Consider the following 16,625-nt stretch of genomic DNA (forward strand, 5'->3'; position numbering starts at 1 on the left):
AAGGCCCTCAGTAGTTATGGGCGGCCTAAAGTTAAAGTGATTCAGTGTGTACCTGATATTTTAAGTGATTTGGGTGGGAGGAATGGAACACACAAGAAGTTAAGAGAAAATGTTCTAATGCTCATGTAAAAAAGTGCTGATTTAAAAATGTTTCTAACACAAAAACTAATAAACAAATTTTCGAGTGTTATTCCTACCTCAATGGACAAAAAAAAATCAAGTCAGGTTTGACGTTTCTAACTCTAACCATTTCTGAAATACAATAAAGCAAAACTTCATTTGAATCATTTTCTTTTTCCCAACACACACAACTCAAAAAATGGCCAAAACAATTGTCTGGGTATACCGCAAGAAGGACAGGAGACTTGTTATGGGTTTTAATCAGGCCGCAACTTTATTATATAGATGTCTGGAACTACCCGGCAGATAAAGTGTACACTGCAGGCAAATCCATGCTTATTCAAGTCAATTCTGCGGGGCTTTCACCAGCCCCCGTTTGTTTAATCCATGCTTATTCACATAAATTCTCTGGGGCTTCCACCAGCCCCCCTTTGTTTCCATCCAGGTCCCGCAGCCGACCCATGGCTTGAACCTTACCATGCACCAGCCTTGCAAGAGGCTTAAGGTGGACTATGAGAACGGAGGGGGTTGGCTCCCTACCATACCGGTCATGGGAGTCCCCGAACCCCCTCCCCCGTTCTGTTTCTTTATCCAGTACCTCCTTTTAAGTACTTTACCAGGCCATTTATCTGATCATTGGCTACCCTCCCTATGGAGTACTGCACTGAACATCCACCCAATATTACAAAATAAGTTGCGACATATGGCCTACCACCTTTTCTATTCACCAGAAAAGGTCCATCCTCACACCCACTGTGAGGAAGGTGAAAAAACCACACTCCACCAAAGCCAATTCTGGTGGTGTGGGAAAAATTCCTTCCCAGCCCCCCTTTAAAAGGGACGACTAGCGTAATGTCCACACCAGGTCCAAACCCAGCCTGCCATTCGCCTCCACTTGCTGGCTACTAGGGGAGGGAGGGTGGGTGCTGGCTTCTTCACTGCTTTCACATAGAGACTTGCCCCACACAGGTTTTGTGCCTTTATGCACATTCCTGGGGCCTGGGGGGTGGGGGGTGAGTCATTGCCGCAAAGTTGACCACCGAGCACCTTTTGCAGCAGTTTCTGATCTTCTTTCTCTCCCCCTCCCCTCCACAAAGCAGAGCTGTCCTTCTTTGGGTAAGCCCACACAAATTCTGCCCCACCTTTAGTTGTGGTGCAGTCATTCAGCTCAAACTTTTAAAGAAAAGTAAAAAATCACCTTTGTGCTGAGTTCAAGCTTGGAAAATTTCAGCCCAAAATTCATCTGTTTGAAAATGTTATGAATAAAAAGGTGGGGAGAGGAAGAGAGATGATACTGCAAGACCGCAACTCAACCCTATTCAGTGCTCACTGCTCAAGAACAATATAATATACACGCACAGAAATCAACTCTCTTTTCCCTTTGACCAAGACAATGCTATAGGACTTTTTTCTTATTTACTAACCTTTGAGCACCTAAACCTCCAATTAAAATCTAGGATTGCTTTGCCTCTATTTACGTCTATTAGCAACTGTTTCTATAAGTTCTACTGGTATTAAAAAAGAGTAAAACCATGAAACCTCCATATAAAGAGTGGCATCTTGTTACTGTCAAACAAACCTTGGCTAATTAGACAGGCTTTTTTTCCTTTTTCTTCACTTAGCATCTGAAAAGTATCTCCAGAGTGAAGTGATTTCTTCTCTATCCCAAAATGTAAGTATTAAACCTATTCTGTTAAATTAGCAGTAGAACTTGACATGGTATTTTAAGTTCATCAACCCAAATGATTACTGTAAAGCAACATACCACCTTGCCACTGAGAAGGGAATATAAGTCTTTAGAAAGCCTCTTGAATTGTTATGCTTGGCATTGTGGTATGCTGCTGTAATAACCAGAGCTTCCGATAGCGTAACCACTAGTCCTTGAGATTTCCAAAGTTACTCCTCCACCACAGAGAGGGGCCAGGGGGAAAAGAAAGTTGGACATCTTAGCCTGGAAAAACCAGGTGGGTTGCTCAGTCAGCCTCCTTTAGCACAAACAATGTATGCACCTTTAAAGTGTGTTAATTGACAGCACTTCTGTTGTAATATACTTCAAAATATAAAGTGTAATGGTATTAGTGTTTAATTCACCTTTAACTAAGCCTTCACTGTAACTATAGACATCTTCAACATTTAGGAAAATGAGAATGTTTAAAAAAAATTGTCTTTGTCTCTTATTTTAACCATTTCCCTTACAAATTAATAAAGTTATTTACGTTTTAAAAAAAAGAAGCATTTTTGTTCACAACTCTGAGTATTTTTTTGTTTGACCCTACAATAAGGCAATAATCCAGTGTTGACTTTATGCCCTCTTGCCATGGAAATTACTATGATATCAGAAATTAAAGATTATGCCCTAAACTTTCAAACAGTGCCACAGGATTTAACCACAAAACTCCCCTTGACTTAAATAGGAACTAGGTTGCTTAATCCTGTGATGATTTCACTACTGAGACCAAGAGGAACAGAAGCCTTCTTGAAATACATCTCTTTCATACATGCCAGGAACATTATCATTAAATATTTAAAAGTTCCTCCTTCTCTCTGACCAACCCTATACCACCCCTAAGAGTCCCACTTTGATGGGAAATTAACAAAAAAATTACCATCCATTTTGGATTTTAGTTCTGCATTCCAAAATGTCAGTAGACACACACAGACCAAAAAAAATCAAGAATAGCATGCAGTCTTTTCAAATATTTTAATTCCCTATATCTTCATGCATAAAATATTTGCAAGAACCATTTGGAAAACATTACCACATCCATGTTCACATCTAATTAACCATGATCATTTAACAATGAATGCATGTCATGCCTGTTCTTTTCAGCACAGATGAGGTACCGTATGTATTCTCATGCCAAAAGAAGCATGTAGTATTTTTTCAGTTTAAATGTTATATTTTCTTCATAATTCCAGTTAAACTGGAATTGATCAAAGCAAACTGATGTTTAATATAACAATCTGCCAGCTAAAGATAAACCACAATTTTAAAATCAGAATTGATAAAATATGAAACTTGTTCTTCTGCTCCATATTGGCTTTGTTCCAAAAATGAGATTGTTACTAACACAAGGGTTCAGTTTGCCATATCAGTACCTAGATGCCAAGTTTCCATATTGGCACCTGGGCTCTGATAGTTAAACCCGGAACTGCCTTGTGAAGCTGTATGTCATGACTGAAGTTCCATGCCATGACAAGGACTAACCCATATAATCTAGTGGGTTAGGAAGATGTTAGTTGGAACTATTTGGTGCTGTTCCCAGTTCAACCACGGATTTACTGTATGAATTTAGTAAGTCACTTAACCACTGTGCCTTGGTGTACCCTTCTGCAAAATGGTTATAATACTTAATTTTATGTTCCCATATTAAATTTTCAATAATGGGCCAATCCTGCGAGGAAATGGGAGTTGGGACAAGTAGTAATTCAATGAACTGATCCTTCTGGGCCCATTTTTGCATTCACTGAACACATAGGCATCGAAGTGCACAAGAAGCGCAAACTCTGGTCCTAAGTATACAAGGATGGTGTAGCACTTTGAGCACCTGCATATCACCAGCATTAAATGAACCACACATAAAACAGATTATGCAGCAATATATTGTTGCATATAGTTTTCAACTGAATAAAATATCTTCAAACTTTATTCCTAAACTGAACTAATCATCGTAAATAATTTCATGCACTTTTTAAATACTTTAAAATTACCACTTTGATATTCCTAACTATGATCTAAAGTTTTAGTAATATTAATAAAAAATATTAACAAAGTACATTAGTTCAAAGATGTCAGTTACCGAAAAAATAAAACTTAATAAAGAGATTGAACTATTACGCCACTAGTATTTCACTAGTTAACTCTTATAACTCAGAAGTGCCATATTTTTTTTAAAAAATTATTAAAATTTCTTATTAAATGAAGTTACACTTTTCACAGGAAAACAATGCATATGGATTACGATGATATTCCACATGAAAAGAGTGATGTGACCATTCAAAAAAAAATTAACCATAATTGTCAATGTTAAAAAGGCTAAATACTGTTTCAAATCAATGCAGTTGAGACACATGGACTTCTGTGTTCCTGTTCAGATTATCTGAAAATGTACTTAATAACGACGAAGTACAGTCCAAAAATCAGTAAGCCTGAGTTAGTTTAAACTGCAGACTATTGAAGTCATGTGGTTTGTACAAAGTGCCAGCACACAACAGTTGCTATCTCTTGAGATCTGTAAACTTCCTAGTGGTGCAATAGATGCATTTTTCCACACATACAGCTCTCCCCTACCCACTCTCGAGAAAGCTCAGTCTACACCCTCCCTTCCCCCTTTCTCTCCCTCCCCCCCTCCTTTCCCCCAAACAGACAGGACACAGTCTGGCGATTCAGGGACTCACGTAGGCCAGACTTCCTTCTGTGCAGCCCTTTGGGTAGAACTGCTAATCCTTCTTATTAATTAAAGAGATAATAGTGGTTAACCAGAAAGCAGTATTAATGCTAACTATCTAGGAAACTTCAACAGAAATCATTTAGCCTTTTTGTTGATTTCCTGGTAACAGAATTGTGCAGCTGGAATTCTAACATCTTGATGTTTTAAGAACTTAGAAATTTAGGAGTGTCTGAACTATATCAGACTCAGAGGAACTGTATCTTTTTGCTGCACTCATACTTAATTATTAAGTTTAAAGCGCCTTCCCTGAACTCCTGATTTAGATTAATACCTGGGGTTAAAGCTCTCCAATTATATCACTCTTACACCACGAGAAAGGGAAGAGTGTAAGCATAAGGTAATCTAACTTTTGTGAGAAATACACTGTGATAGGAACAGGCACATAAAAAACACTTCAAAATGCTTAGTGCATCTACTATTATTTTAGTCTTTTAGACTTCCAAAACATTTCTCAAGGTGCACTGTGCTTCATTTAGTATGCAATGGAATACCTAATATAAAGGTTGTATTTTATTTATGTTAAAAAAAATTAACAAAGACAACATGAGGATTAAGAATTCTACAGATGAGAAACATCACTGTAGATATTTTATGATTTAGAAAAACAGCAATGCAAATTTTAAAATCATCTGTTGTAGGATTAAGTAAAACATCTATAAGAGGAAAGGATTTATATTATCTGAGGTTCTACTGCAGCAAACAAGTACAGCAGCTTTCATTCAGTGATTGTCAAAAACTTTCCAATGTGCCCACTGCAATGCGGATGCCAACCAACGAATCAAAGGCATTCAGCAACTAGACAAAGAGGGTCTGATGCCAACCTCGGTGCCACTGGCAACCATTATTGGCATCAAGCACATTGTCTGCCTTCCCCCTCCTCCTCCTGGCACTTGACAAACAAAATGGCGGTTCTTGTAGCAACGAAACACAGCATAAGCGCTGCACTGATTGAATCAAATACCACCAAATGATTTTATGGACTGAGATGTAGTTCATACCAAACGATACATGCTGTCTATCGGATAACAAAAAAAATCTAGTTTTGTCAACAGAAATGGTAATCATGGCATTTACTAATTTATTTATTATTTTTTTTAAAAAATCAGAAAAAATAGACAGATATATCAAACAGGCAGAACACCAGAGAAATATGTTTTTAAAAGAATTATTTTTATGCTAAGCATTCTAATGACCTAGGTATAGAGCATAATGTAAACTTTAGTTTTTTCCCCAAAACCACTAAAAGCAGCAATATTGAAACCCGTGTCCAACCCCTTCTAATTTTTTTTACATTCTGCAACAGAAGAGGATGCTAATAAGAGACGGGGGGAGAAAACAGCTGAATGTTGAGAGAGGAGCAAAAAGGAGAACCAGATAAAGTTGGTCAACGACAAAACTTGATAGGCTGGGTCTTTATTTCTTCCTTCAAAAGAAACATTGAATACAAGAAGTAGAAACCCCTTTTATAAAGAACCAAAAGGATATTGACATTTCTAGATCTGGAAATTGTCAATATATTGTAACATTACTCCACACTGCAATGCGGATGCCAACCAACAAATCACAGGCATCCTAGGCTAAACAAAGAAGGTCTGATGCCAATCCTGGTGCCACTGGCAACCATCATTGGCACTCTAACTATTCTTCCTCACGTTTTCTCCTAGTCATTTTTTTTTTTAAAAAAACCTCTATTTTGTTTCACTTACTTATTATTTTTTCATATTTCTTTCAGGAATTGTTTTTATTTCTATACTTAATGTATATGACATCATTAAGTAGGTTTTCATATACCAAAAAAGAAATAAAAAGTCATGTGCTGGTTAAGCATGAAGTCAATAAAACTGCTGTATCTTTTACAAAACCTGACATCCTTAATCAATTACACTGCAATTCGCCATAACTGAACTGCTCTCGATAAAGAGGAGAAAGATTAAAAGCTTGACAAAAGAAAAAAATACCAAGTTAACTTCACATGACTTCTTCAAAAGTAGAGAGCCACCACATGTTAACAAGAGATTTACTGCAACGCAGTGAGATACAAATTAGATGCACAGTTTACAATAAACAAAGGGTCTACCAATGGTGACTTGATACAAATAAGTTAATCAACTTTATCTTCCAGTATATTTTCTTAGTAGCTCCTTGTATCTTTGGAAACATGAATGGTGTCATAATGTTAGCGTACGGTTATCTTATTCACGTCTATTTTGACACTTCTTAAAATAACGTATTTTGTCAATTCATTCAAACCAATAATCCAGTAATGCCCCTCACCCATCCTGATTCCCCATTTCAAGTTAAAGCTTGCCACCCACTTAAAAATTGACAAAGTTTAAGAGATTATACCGACCCTACGTTTCCTTGGTTCCAGAGTTGCTTGAACCATTTTGTTTCCTCTTGTAGTCTTGACTTTCAGAAAGATATATTTTACAGACAGGTAAAATGTGTTAGTATTAAGGCTATGTCTTACTATATGTATTTCCATAATGTCACTTCCTGAACTTTTTGCACTAAAGAAATTTAGAGTTATAACATATAATTAAGATGTTTTGTTTGAAGCTACCACAGACAGTAAACACTTTTCTTTTTGTTTTCCTGGATCAGTTTTGCCAGATTTTGCAGCCACATCAAATCACTGCAAAACAACCAAATGTTGTATATACACTGTATACTCCTGAGAGAGAAAAAAAGCTAATAAAAACAAGCAGAACCAACTACCGAATTATATTTTTTCATTATGAATAATCCAGCAAAACTCACTGTATTTAATTTGCTTTACTTAAATTATATGACCATAACACACAATTTGGGGAATTAAATATGAATTCTAGAATAGAGGTTCGTTAAAAACTTACTGTTGTATGTGTTCTTCTACAGAATTAATACAATAAATAGTATGTACAATCTATAGCCAAATGAAGGTAGGTGCCATTTTACTTTTTTTGTTACTAATAAAAGCCATTCAGTTAATTTCTCAGTTAAATTCCCTAGTTATATACAACGCATCAGATAACTGTCTGCCATCTGCCTTTCTGCAGGCCATTTCTGCCCACCACCAGGCCAAGTTATGAAATGGCCCACCATCTGTGGCAATTCAAACTTCACCCAGTTTGGATTTACAGCTAAAAAATAAATGCTTTATTAATGTGGATAATCAGTAATATAAAGACTTCTAGAGGATGGTATAATTACGAGAGAATAAAAAAAAGGACCTATAAGAAAGAGCGTGCATTTCATGGGTTTCAGAAATATGAAAACATATATCTACTTGGATCCATTTATGATTCAGATGACCTGCAAATGAATACTATTATCAATGAATTATATATATAAAGTTTGACAAGCAAAATACTTTTTCTGAATCATCTGTAGAGCATTATGAACAGCTGGGTTACTTTTAGTCCTATATCTCTAAGTTTAACTGCCTCTTTTTTTTTTTTAAGTGTACCTAGTATTTTCCATATTTAAACAATTCTTAAGTAAAATTATGTGTATCAGTGTACTATGAAAATATTATATTGATGGAAAAAATTGGGCAAATCTGCATCATGCATCTTTGAAAAGTAAAATTAATATTGGTAATTTGAAGTGGTTCATACAATCAAAGAGTGGTTATTAAAATATGATAAAATGCAAACATTGCATGCTATAATTCTGACTATATAACAACAATATTTACTGGGGCTATGTCAAGGTTTCTTTGCTAAATCCTTTTTTATGTTTGATTTTTGCAACAGTTGAGAAAGTTTACAGTTGCTCTTCAGAGCATTAACAGATTGATCAATATAAGCACAAGTCATTGAACACAAGTAATTAAAAGAAAATGTAAATATTTATATTTTGTATGTATGTTTCTGTGCAAGTACACACATATGCATATGTCAATAATGATGTTGAAAACATCCCTATAAAATATTAATATTTTCTGGAGTACTAACTGCAAAAAATATCCAACATATTGCCAGTTTTTGACAAAAATGAACTTCAAAGGAACTCAAATATTCCTTGTTCCTTTTGCAAGAAAAAACAGCACGTATGTCATATGCATGTGTCAAGTACACGTTTGTTGGAATGAACGTGTATCTGTGTATACGTATACATGCTGACTTACAAACGTGTACATACCCAAGTTTTGTATATACACCACAGAAAAATGTGTCATTGGAAGTCTTCCCTTAAAAGAAAAAAATCTGCTTGGAACCAGTGTTTGACATACTAACATAGAAACACAACAATCTGCTTCCTACCTTGCTCCTGCACGTAGTATGCCAAAAACAAATCAAGCTCCTTGACTGATACTGTTATGTGATGTGGCTGGACGCAAAGTGCTGGATTTGTGCAATGTGGGGATTTCATGAGTCGCTCTCCATCCGTACTTTCCAAGGGGATGCCTTTGAACAGGATCACCATGACTAGATCCAGACGCCAGACTTTGTCAGCCTGTCGCAGGCAATCGATTCTCCTAATCTTACCCTTCTGGTCAGGATTGGACAATACACAGCATGGGTGCTTCTTCCCAGTAACAGTGAGCACAAAATCCTCCCGGTACTCTTGGCGGATATCTTTGCGCAGTTTGGCGAGGAGCCTGGATGCCCACTTCTGTTTAATTTCAGGCTTTTCACTAAGTAGCTCATCCTTGACTGCTCTTTCCTCATCCTTTGACATTCGCTTCTCATGTTTTTTAAAGTACTTGCGTTTTCGAGCCTGAAGGTTGAACCAAGTATAGGCGATTGCACGGACATGTGGTAGAAGTGCCTCAATGAACGGGTGAAATTCATCCTGTTGAAAGAAAAGGTGCGGGGGAGAAAAAAGAAAACTCAAAGTCAGTTTGTTCTCATAATAAAGGCAACAGAGAGATAAGTTTCTGAACATTTTGAAGTGAAAACCAAGATGAAGAAAATATAGACTTAACATTTACAACAATTTCTGCACAACACCCATTTATGTAATTACTACAACTGTCAGACAAGAGACAGAAGTATCCTGAGCATCACATTTTCCCCACATTTCATCCTCTGAAACAAACACATGAAGGCTTTATTTTGTATGCCCTTCAATTCACAATGCTATACAGACTACATCATTTAAAAGAGATGCTATCAAGATGTTTTGTTTCTAACATTTAAAAATTTGACTGATCGGCTAATGCCAAGCAGTACCATTTTACAAAGAGGACACAATACGATTTTAAAAATTCTGAGCAGAAATGTTCAAAACGCAGGAGCGAATGCCACAGTTCATTTCTCTTCTCTGTGGCACAGAAACACAAAGCATATACATGCTCAGTGTAATGCCACACAGTTCCCGCTTCTGGAGCATGCTCTCAGCAAGAGACTGCTGGTGGCACAAAGAGCATGCGCCATTAAACTTGATCCATTTTCTTATCAATCGTCCAACATTCCAACACTGAAACAGCACCATTCCAGTGGTGGTAACTAGAGAAACCAGTATACGGTAAGGGAAGGTGGGCAAAAGACACAGCATGTAAAAATCCTGAACAGAAGCTTCTGTACTTAGAGCTCTGCATGCCTCCCTCCCATTCTCCCCCCACACACACACACACACACACTTAGTAAAACAGAAGTTTATGAAGTTGAGAACAAAATTACATTAATGTTCGTCCAGAAGCTCTACTATCGGATTTGAAGCCCCACGGAGTTAGTTCATTTGTTAACTGATCACATGAGTGTGGCAATTATTCTAAACCCCTTAAAAATCAATCTGAGATGTACAATGAAAAATGGCAACTTGGCACAAACTTTGCATTCTTTGTGTTTCTGCATGCTGTGGCAGGGTGACATTAGGAGTATACCACTGGTCAAACACCGCTTTTATGAAATCCACGCAATTTATTTATATTTTTAAAATATCCTTCCTGGCATTTGGTTTTACCTGCAGGTTCATATCTTCTACCTAGTTGCAGTGTGTAATGCATTAAAGGGGGTTAAGCCTAAATGTAATGTACAAGTATATCACTAATGTACGAGTATATCATTCATTCATTTTGCCTGTTTTAAGTAGCATCCTCCATACTTGTTCATGCCCAAATAGGACTTTCCCCCAAAGTATTGTCTACCTCTGTGAACAAATATGAATGTAATTATTCCACTAATTTAAAATGGCCAAAACCCACTACCAAACATTACTATGTTTTGGTTTTGAAGGAAGAGATTATGGGGGTGTCTCGCTATTTTTTATGTGTTTCTGTTTTTAAGCACTATGCAGTGGTTATGCATCACATTGAATGATGGAATACAATCATACCACAACTTAGCTTTCTTTATGTGATTATACACAAGAATAGAGTATATAAACTAATATTTTAGTTACACTAATAGAAATGGAATGACGTATTTAATCAGTGGGATGATTTACTCTATTAGGTAAAAATGACGAAAGTATAACTAATGGCTTCATAATTATACAGAGTTCACAATATTTTCTTGGCGACCTATTGGACTTCAGACTAAGATTTTGGTATTAAAAACTTCAAATTTAAAATCAAGTTCAGAGTATTCTGAATGTTAAAATCATGTAAGATTTGATTTTTCACCCCTAATTTCCTCCCCTTCCCCCCCCCCCAAAAAAAAGTTGTGAGCACAGTTGCACATATGGCCAAACATTACCTTCACAAGAAAAAAAATCTGAACCAAAATTGAACAGTAAAGGATGCAAATGGTTTTATTACAGTGTGAAACATAAAGGCAATGATTAAAACTGTTCAGTAGTTTCCAGCAGAGATTTGAACATTTCTGATACTATACTGGCACACAAAACTAGGCCAGGCAAAGAGTTAAACCACAATCTGTTCTTTGTGTGGGAAGGCAGTACTGCACTGAGCAACCACAGCCCACGATAAGACTTCCCTATCGCCATTCACTTTCTGATGCCATGCTTTTTCCTCTCATTAGAACTACTACAGAAAGTTTATTTTTTCTCCTCAGAAAGTTATCTTAAAGAAAGTCATTTAATAACATTTTGATTTTAACATATGTAGCAAAAAGGTTTAACATATAACATTTCTAATTCATTTTATTACAGATTTTGAAACCTGTAACTTCTGGGGGGAGGGGATTAGAGTGGGGGGAGTCCTTTTGTCCCAAATACAGTAATTTCCTCTACATTTAAAGTAGGCTGCAGTGCTTATAGTTTAAAATACATAAAATATTGTATATCAAGCAGTTCGGGGGGGGGTTAATAAGGACATCATGAACTTTTTTGGTTTGACTTTACTTTTAGGTACTATATTGAATATTAACAATAATATCCAATAGTATCCAAAACCATAAGTCATTTTATACTTAAATTTCAGGTCTGACACTCTAATAGTTTAATTTTTCTCTACACAAAGAGAAACTTTATTTTTTTTATTATGACTAGGGTTTTGTTTTACAATATCATCAAATACTGTAACTATAAAATATAAGTTCAAGAAAAATACAAAGTAGAAAAGCAGCAAGTTATGTCCTACTGTAAAGCAGTATTATCAAATATCTTTGAGAGATTCATTGTGCATCTGGATTCCTTTCAAATGAAACATTACTTGACAAGAAGTGCCCCATAAAAATGATCCTAAATGGAGATTTGCTATTAATCATACACATTCTCTGCTCAACCTCCTAAAAAGCCATCTACTAAATTTGATTTTTTTCCCTAACATTGGTAGAGGCAATATTGAAAAAAATGATTTTTATGTGGCACTTACCCATGTGAATCATAACTGCTCTTGCAATAAAGTGATTTATGAAGGTAAGATTTTCAAGTGTCATAACAAATGGTTCAGGTGAACCAATATGCACCAACAATTTAAACTAACATGGAGGTTATTCTGAAAGATGTATATAGCTTGCAAATAAATGAACAAATACCTACACTGTAATCACAATATAATGCTGACAGATAGGCCAAGCTTCCTTTTTCAGAGTAGTTTACAAGAGAAATGTATTTCCCTTCTCCTTCCCCCTCACCTTACCTCTTCCTAAATTTCATATCAATCCATCTACATTCAAATTAGAGAACTATGATACAGAAAATGAGGCAAAAGTCTAGCAATTACCCATAGAAAATCTTGCATTCACAATTTCATTGTATGGATTTTTATTATTTTTCCCTATAACTAAACAATATTTTATAGCAATATAAAAATAAACCGTGTTAAATATATCACAAGAGCCTGAGCATTTAAAGGCATGCGGTAACTGCATCCTATCATGTCTCAGTCAAGAGAGATAAATTGGAGTTTATATTCATTCCAACACAGGAGGAGAGAGTGGGGGAAATACATTGTATGTGATGTCTGTATACTAACGTACAGGTATTTTGTATCCATTGAACTGGCGATGGGAAACGTTCCCAATTGCCAAGTATTGGCTTAACAAACCTACAGATCTACTCTAAAAAAAGGCTACAATGCAATATCCTCACAAACTGAACTACAACTTTTGTAAAGCGCTATTTTGATCTGTGCTTACAAGTTTTAGCAGAATATTTTGTGATGAGCACACAGCACTAGAGTCAAAATATGTCCAGGCCATCATACAAATAGCGAGTACAATAGAAATTAAAATAATTTTATCCAGGTTTTTCCAAACTGCTAATCACAACTTCATATCAGATTCAGTGATATTCTACTTTTAAAAAAAATAAAGAGAAGACAAAGCAAGTAAACCTAACCTTCAAATTGGAGACAAGAGGAGGGGAATTAGTAAATAAATTTCAATCATTTCAAACAGAGGATAGAAACTTTTACAAATAAAGAAAATCAGAACTGCTACAGTTATATTCCCAATGTATATTACTAAATTTGCCTATTTAAATAGTCATATGATACAGCATGATTGGAAAGGGCTATATTTATATATATATACACAAGTTCTTAATACATCAGCGCAAGATAATGCTCTTTTATTTATGCTTGCATAAATCCCATAAATTAAGTTTTATAAACATATACATAGTGACATTTTAATATAGATTTGAAAAAAAGATGTAAACCAAACATAAAAAAAATGTCATAAGACCTGGAAATAGCAAAAGACCTTATCCGCTATATTACAGGTGGGAATGAGAATTTGCCCTATTACTTTAATATAATGTAAAAACTATTTTATTTCATTTGTATTAGTCTTAGATGTACACTCATGTACAGAAGACCCATTAACTTGTCAATATTTTTTTTTAAGAGAGGACAGCTGATGAAGGGGGAAAAAATCTACTAAACATGGATTACACCAGAAGTAATTCCTAGGTGCGTACCTGTAAACATATATGCATATCTTCAATACATAGTGCAATCTATAGGTTATAATACAATTATTTATTTTTAAACTACAAAAAAACTTAATACTCTTGTCCAGTTTAGTTGACGTTTACTTGCTCAAAATATCCATATCTAAGTCAATCACACATAGATGCCAAACAAAATATAAACAATAAAAAATGTGTCAGCCAAAAAGCTACAGGACTGTATCCAATCAATGAATAAGCCTTATCTTTGTTTTCATCTTCATTCACAATTTCTGAATGCTTCAGTCCTTTTAAATCACAATGTTTTTAATTGTCAAATAATTGAAATCATAATTATTTGTCCTCTGTACAAATATAACTGCATTAATATTAGATTTACAATAATATAACACTAGATTTACATTCTCACTTTTCTTTAGTTATTTGTTGCACCAATGTGGACACAAGCAGCTATCAGTTAATCAGTTTACATCACATCCTCCTAAGGCAGACTTTTACTAAAAACTGCTGAAAACTATCCCATAGCTTTAGAGTTAGTTTACTCTTTGGAATATGTTCTAGCGCCAATACATGTATTTCTTGTTAAAGTGATAATAAATATACTCTGCGGTAACTTCTGATGTGTTACTTTCTACTGTTTAAAATAATGGTTTCAAAAGAACTGTAGATCCGTATTCTGTTTCCTTCACCACGTTTTACATATCTTCATAAAACCCTGGATTTTCCAGAATCTACTCTCTATATCTCCCCTACTTGAAACAATATTGCACAGTTTGTCCAAAATTTCTCAAAACATATAATCTTGGATGCAGCATAGACAATTATTGCTTGTTTTTCTTATAAGGTCCAAAAAGTCAGTTACCACCAAAGCATGACAATAACTATAAGTGCAATTTATATAAAAGATAATTTTTGCTTTTGAAGTTGCATGCTAATTTATAAAATTATAAAACACCAAAATTAAACAAGAAAAATGTTATGTCCCTAGACAGTCAAATAAAAAAAAAATCCTGTAGTTTGGTCATTCTCACTCTAATCAACCTCATACTGTTGGCAGACTATAGATTATTAATTCAGCGTGGAACAGTATTACTTTTACATCAGTCAATGTTCAATTAAAAATAACACTTTTCTTCTTAAACCCTTGTATTAGACATTGAGTGAGTAAACAGGAGAGCAGAAGAGACAACAGATCAATATTCTCCAGTCTAATCAGAACTTTTCAAACCCGCTTTTTAATTATATTAATTTATATTGTTTTTTACCTTTGGCTTTTTATGCAACAATTTAGCAGTATTTATCTAGGGATGGTACTTTCAACGAATCTCCCCCAAAACAATGGCCTTGTACAGTTTGTTCTCTGCTGTTCTATTTTGCAACAGGAGTTTGGACCCTGACAAGCAGCTATAATTATGCTTTAAGCCGTTACTACTATTAGCATGACTCATTGAGAACCATATTATATGTGGCTTTATATATATATATATATATAATAAAAAATATAAAATATAAAATCAAAATGCATCTGTACCTGAGTGAGACAGATGGGAGAATACATCATGACTTCGCTTTGAGAACACACTTCCCGGAGAGCCCCTAAGAAAAGCCTCAAAAGGGAATAATTTCATCTATTCATTTTAGACATCTGAGAACTCAAGGAAGATGAAATCAATCAGGACGGGATTCTGCCCTGGATCACCACAACTTCACAGCAAACCCCAGTCCTCCTTAAATAGCCAAAGATTCAAGTTCACTCCGTGTGCTAGATTTCCCGGGGTGAAATCCAATCTACACTTTTAACCCTCTTGTTGTCGGCGGCGCAGGAGTCTCGCTTTTGCTGCTTCTGCTGCTGCTGGTTTTCGGAGGAAGGGTTTTTTCTGGGGTGGGGGAGGTGGACGGGAGGGTTTTTGTTGTTTGCTTTTTTAAGATGTTGGTGGCGGCGGCGGTGGTTGCACTGTCACCACGCTACCAAAGTTCAAGGTTACAGCCCGGAGCGGAGCAGGAAAGTCCCGGCGTAATCGCAGGCGAAACTTTGCAAGGAAGAGACCATGTGCGTATGTGAGAGAGTGAGTGAGAGTGTGAGTCCCCCAAGGCTGGGAAATGCTTCGCAGCGCGCAATCTCCGGGCTTCTCTCGCAGCAGCCTGTGCCTCTCTCTGCCTATCCACTCCCTCCCTCTCTCTCTCTAATGTGGGCAATGTTAAGAGGCTGCTTTCCAAACGCCCACTATAATAAAAATGATCTCTTGAAAATTCAAAACGATAAATCTCTCCCTCTCTCCCTCCCCATTTGCTCCCTCTCTCGCTTGCTGCAAAACTTGGAAGTTGGAAAATCCACCGGTTACACCCTGGGGACCCCCTTCCAGTTCGCTTCCCCAAATGAGACTTGAGGATTGTTTTTAATTATTTAATTACACAATCATCGCTTACACTCCTCCTCCTGCAAACACATTCCTTTTTTCCACCAGATCTTCACCACCCCCCTCCTCCTCCTCCTCCTCTTCATCAATCATCTACCACTGTAGAAGAATCCAGCACGTTTTACAAACATGCCTAATTTCCCCCTCCCTTCGGGTGAAAGAAGGCTTTTGGGGGGGAAGGGGGGAGTTGGTACAAAGATTATTGCGGCAGCTATTTCAGAGCACTGCCAGCAATAAACCCACTTCCCTCTGCTTGTCCTGGGAAGTGCCCAGTGGAAAATTCCCTCACAGGGAGACAGAAAGGGGCTGGGGCTGCAACAACCTGGCTCTCTACTCTGGCCTCTGCCCACCAGCCCAGGAGGAGCCGCTGCGCGCACCCCGCGAGGAGAGG

At 36.4% G+C, this 16,625-nt stretch overlaps 1 protein-coding gene across 6 annotated transcripts in view; it reads right to left on the minus strand.

The window, feature by feature from the left end:
* The window catches only part of NFIB (nuclear factor I B), a 207,022-nt gene extending 190,849 nt beyond the window's left edge, over nt 1-16,173 (minus strand). For 2 of the 6 annotated variants that reach the window (XM_024211053.2, XM_024211054.3), the window contains exons 1-2: nt 15,349-16,166; nt 8,819-9,350 (exon numbers count right to left, since the gene is read on the minus strand). In XM_024211053.2, the coding sequence (XP_024066821.1) occupies nt 8,819-9,350; nt 15,349-15,378 (562 nt within the window). In that variant the 5' untranslated portion in view covers nt 15,379-16,166. Of the gene's footprint in view, nt 1-8,818; nt 9,351-15,348 lie in introns of all 6 variants that reach the window. The other 4 variants (XM_024211051.2, XM_024211056.3, XM_029911702.1 and 1 more) reach the window with 4 other exon arrangements.
* Between the last annotated feature and the right edge of the window lie 452 nt (nt 16,174-16,625).

This window comes from Terrapene carolina, unplaced genomic scaffold (assembly GCF_002925995.2).
Source record: "Terrapene carolina triunguis isolate 2854851 unplaced genomic scaffold, T_m_triunguis-2.0 Scaffold113, whole genome shotgun sequence".
Lineage (NCBI taxonomy): Eukaryota > Metazoa > Chordata > Testudines > Emydidae > Terrapene > Terrapene triunguis.